This window comes from Anneissia japonica, unplaced genomic scaffold (genome assembly GCF_011630105.1).
Source record: "Anneissia japonica isolate Jap-2015-1 unplaced genomic scaffold, ASM1163010v1 scaffold287580_len341680_cov180, whole genome shotgun sequence".
NCBI lineage: Eukaryota > Metazoa > Echinodermata > Crinoidea > Comatulida > Comatulidae > Anneissia > Anneissia japonica.
This window is the reverse complement of record NW_022717063.1, coordinates 16,876-21,406: the sequence shown is the minus strand read 5'-3', so window position 1 is coordinate 21,406 and position 4,531 is coordinate 16,876. Positions and strand designations below refer to the sequence as shown.

The 4,531-nt window shown below is 36.1% G+C and overlaps 1 protein-coding gene across 5 annotated transcripts in view; it reads left to right on the top strand.

Moving 5' to 3' along the window:
* LOC117110100 (transmembrane protease serine 12-like) overlaps window positions 1-1,863 on the top strand; it is a 13,484-nt gene extending 11,621 nt beyond the window's left edge. For all 5 annotated transcript variants that reach the window (XM_033252696.1, XM_033252695.1, XM_033252698.1 and 2 more), the window contains exons 9-10: window positions 80-272; window positions 713-1,863. In XM_033252696.1, coding sequence (XP_033108587.1) covers window positions 80-272; window positions 713-1,068 — 549 coding nt within the window. In that variant the 3' untranslated portion in view covers window positions 1,069-1,863. The remainder of the gene's footprint in view (window positions 1-79; window positions 273-712) is intronic.
* The last annotated feature ends 2,668 nt before the right edge of the window (window positions 1,864-4,531 follow it).

Here is a 4,531-nt window from a genome sequence, read left to right as displayed (position 1 = left end):
TAATATGAAAATATATATATATATATATATATATATATATATATATATATAATATCAACATTTATATGAACTTCAACAGGGTGACAGTGGAGGACCACTGATGTGTCCATCGAATGACGGCAGTTGGTACGTATCTGGAGTTACAAGCTGGGGAATAGGTTGCGCACAGGCTGAACGTCCCGGTGTATATGCAAACGTACCGTTATTGACGTCATGGGTTTTTTATACAATGCAATACTGGTATGAAAGCCAGGTCAACACTAGGCCTACAAGTAAGTTGCTGGTTGAATAATCTCCATGTTATCTGCCTACATTAACTTGGTAAAAAAAATTTAAAAGAGGTACAAAAACCATCTTATGTAATTTAGTTCCATATTGCTTTTGCCGTTTGTGACGGTATGTCTTTAGTTTATTCATTGGTTATAGTTGGACTGCCGGAATATTGCAAATCTCGTTCTGAGGTCTAGGCCTGATGACCATGCCCGTTGCTACCTTGCCATTTTCCTCCCAACCTTTTCCCATCCGTCATTTTACTTCCCGGTTTGCCACCCGACCTTTTGTCACTCGTCCTTGTTGCTACACGCCCTTATGGTGACTGTGTAAATCATGTAATTCAATAATCAGAAATTTGCACACTATGATGAAAATTAAAATGAGATACACGTTCCAATTGAATTTTTTTTATAATTTTTTCTTTCTGTATTTAAAACAGATTATTGCACTGAAATAACGGAACCAACTTGTTTAGATGTTTTGCCGTACAGCATGACGGTTGATAACGGAGAATATAGTGAGTACGAGGATACTAATATCACGCCTACTACTGACCAACTCGCTGCCCTGGCCTCATGTCACCCCAACGCCCACCTGTTCTTATGTAGTTACCTGTTCACAGGATGCCCCGTGCAGACGGCACCGGTCCCATGTCAACAGTTTTGCTACGAAGTTACATCAGCTTGTGCTGAAGAGTTGAAAGATATTTATGACGATTTTTATGCAAAATGTGACCTTTACCCTTCATCGATATCGGGGAGCGATACATTATTATGTGATCCACCAAAAGAATGAATCATAGATGGCTAAAATTCCAGTGATATTGTCCTCAATCCAAATGTTCTATACTCTATAATTTGTAGTCTGTATTTTTGAATAAGCTTTCTTGTTTAGGTGCTGGTTTGGTTATTAAATATTATATTTTTTTCTTTTGGAATTTTCCAGCTACATCTTTTGCACTCGTTAAAAATATATTAACTATTAACATTGCTAAATAATCTCTCCATGGATACTCTTTCAATATGCTTGTGTTTCGTAATTCTTAACAGATCGTATAGGAAAGTAACTATTAAATCAAATAATTTATTACATCCATTTCTGCCATCATAGTTATGGTGTATGCCACGGTAGACTTATAAGCTTCACGTAATGTTAATAATAAGAATTTATGGCGACAATTTAGAAAAAAAGAACCCAATATAGATAAAGAGTACTATTGTACTTGCTAATGACAGAGCAAAGGGGAAACGATTAAAAGACAGAGCAAAGGCGAAACGATTAATGACAGAGCAAAGGGGAAACGATTTGCTTTGTCGTAAACGACTACATCACGTTGATTTCCATTCAATACCGTAAATGTTAAGTGCCTCACGTTATACCCTGCCTTAGGTAACATTAGTTCTTTTTACTTGCCCAAGCAAATTAATTGTTTTATCTTTATCAATCTATACGTATCCAACTAATTCTATCGAGTGCAAAATGCACGAAAGTGCAAGAAAAAAAAGCGCAATTCTTTAAAATATATCTATAAATATAAGATGAATATTAACGATATCAATATTTAATATAATTTTAACATACTCAATTCAATAAATTACATATATTTGGATATCGGTTATATCTCAGTTGTTCATTTACTAATTTTAAATACTCTATAATTTGTAGTCTGTATTTTTGAATAAGCTTTCTTGTTTAGGTGCTGGTTTGGTTATTAAATATTATATTTTTTTCTTTTGGAATTTTCCAGCTACATCTTTTGCACTCGTTAAAAAATATATTAACTATTAACATTGCTAAATAATCTCTCCATGGATACTCTTTCAATATGCTTGTGTTTCGTAATTCTTAACAGATCGTATAGGAAAGTAACTATTAAATCAAATAATTTATTACATCCATTTCTGCCATCATAGTTATGGTGTATGCCACGGTAGACTTATAAGCTTCACGTAATGTTAATAATAAGAATTTATGGCGACAATTTAGAAAAAAAGAACCCAATATAGATAAAGAGTACTATTGTACTTGCTAATGACAGAGCAAAGGGGAAACGATTAAAAGACAGAGCAAAGGCGAAACGATTAATGACAGAGCAAAGGGGAAACGATTTGCTTTGTCGTAAACGACTACATCACGTTGATTTCCATTCAATACCGTAAATGTTAAGTGCCTCACGTTATACCCTGCCTTAGGTAACATTAGTTCTTTTTACTTGCCCAAGCAAATTAATTGTTTATCTTTATCAATCTATACGTATCCAACTAATTCTATCGAGTGCAAAATGCACGAAAGTGCAAGAAAAAAAAGCTCAATTCTTTAAAATACATCTATAAATATAAGATGAATATTAACGATATCAATATTTAATATAATTTTAACATACTCAATTCAATAAATTACATATATTTGCATATCGGTTATATCTCAGTTGTTCATTTACTAATTTTAAAGTATTTTATCAGAAAACAAAAACGTGACTTAACATGTTGATAAAAAAAACCTGATTACTGATTGTATAATAATAATAATAATAATAACAATAATAATAATAATAATAATAATAATAATAATAATAATAATAGAAATAGGCCTAATAATAATAATAACAGTGTACATTTGTATAGCGCCGTTGTCCATCAAACTTTATGTTCATGGATTGAAGTGTGGACTAGTATAACTCGATCAATGACTTTCTTCGCCCATATGGGTCCCTCTGTGTTGTGCTACCCGGTCCCGGTACCAGCAACTCTCGTCGTCCACCACATGGGCTATCTGTACAGGCCCGTATCCGGGGGGGGGTATGGTTCGGGAGAACCCCTCCTTTCTAGCAAACCCCCTCTTTTCTGGCGAAACCCCCTCTTTAAATTTCCCAAATAAGTCCTCCAACCCAACTAGTGCACTGCAGACCCACCCAGACACAGACATTTTCAAATATATCTGCTTTTATAGCATTATTGGATTGGATTGGATTTATTCGCTGTAAACACCAAGAATAGCCCACGAAAGTCTAGAAGAAGACTTATTTCCAGTGGGGTCCTTCTGGTGGTGATTGGACAGTACACCGGGAGACAATCTCCTACTCTTTTCCGAAGAGTGTACTGCGTTCTTTAACGTACACATGGGATAAATGCACACGGGACCAACGGCTTAAACGTCTCATCCGAAAGACGGTGCGCTATTGTAACTTGTATTTCAGCCCTCTAGCTGAAACACAGGGAGAGGCAGCGATGGGAATTGAACCGGTGACCTAGAGATCTCCACGGTTCAAGCTGCTCTCTTCAACCCCATAAAGCACAAAAATCCTCTTGCTTTGGGTGGTTTCGCCGACCCCACCGGGGCTTCGACTGTGGACCTCACGCCCAGAACCCCCCCACCCCTTGGAAGAACCTGGCTACGGGCCTGCTGTACCAGTACACCGGGGCCCCCCTACTCGTCTCGAATGGTGTGCTGGGTTCTTTATAGTGCACGCGACCCATCGTGTACACTGGACCATACGGTTTATAGTCTATCGGAAAAGACTACCACCAGAACCATAGACGAACAAGCGGCCAATGAACTCGTAAATATAGTCATATTAGTTTATCGTAGCATCATACAATAATAAAAGATTGTCTAATTTGAAAAATGCCTTTTGTATAGACCTAATTATATTACAACTCACCATTAAATACAATGTAAATGCATTTAACACATTTCCGCCATAGACGCAAGGTATTTAGTCAGTGGCGTAGGAGTATTGAAAAAGTGGGCTGATGGGGGAGGGAGAGAAGGTGAAGTGTAAGGGCTCTAAGCTGGAAAATTAAGGTGATATGAGGTAATTTGATCCCAGTTAATCAAATAAATTAATGGATTGTTTGTATTTTTGTTCCTTTTTATGCTCGAATAACTGTATAAATGTAATATAATGAAAAAAATAATGATTCAACTACTCGAGCATATTTGAAGGGCGATGGGGCGAGATTTTTTTAAGAGAGGGGTCCGTAGATGCGCCATCGAATTTAGTATACATTAGGACACAAATCAAAGTAGTTCCAAAGTTATTAGCTGGCTCTTTACTATCACGTACGTTCAGTTTTCTTCATTTGCATTTTTAAAATGCACAATATAATATGATTACGGTACAAATTCAATAAAAAGGCACAAGGAGAATACAGACAATAAAATACGAAAAATATAAATGTGTCAATTGAACTAATGATAAGATTGCACTAAGATATGTCCAGAGTATCCCTTGTGTTCTTTTATTTGCTCAGCAGTT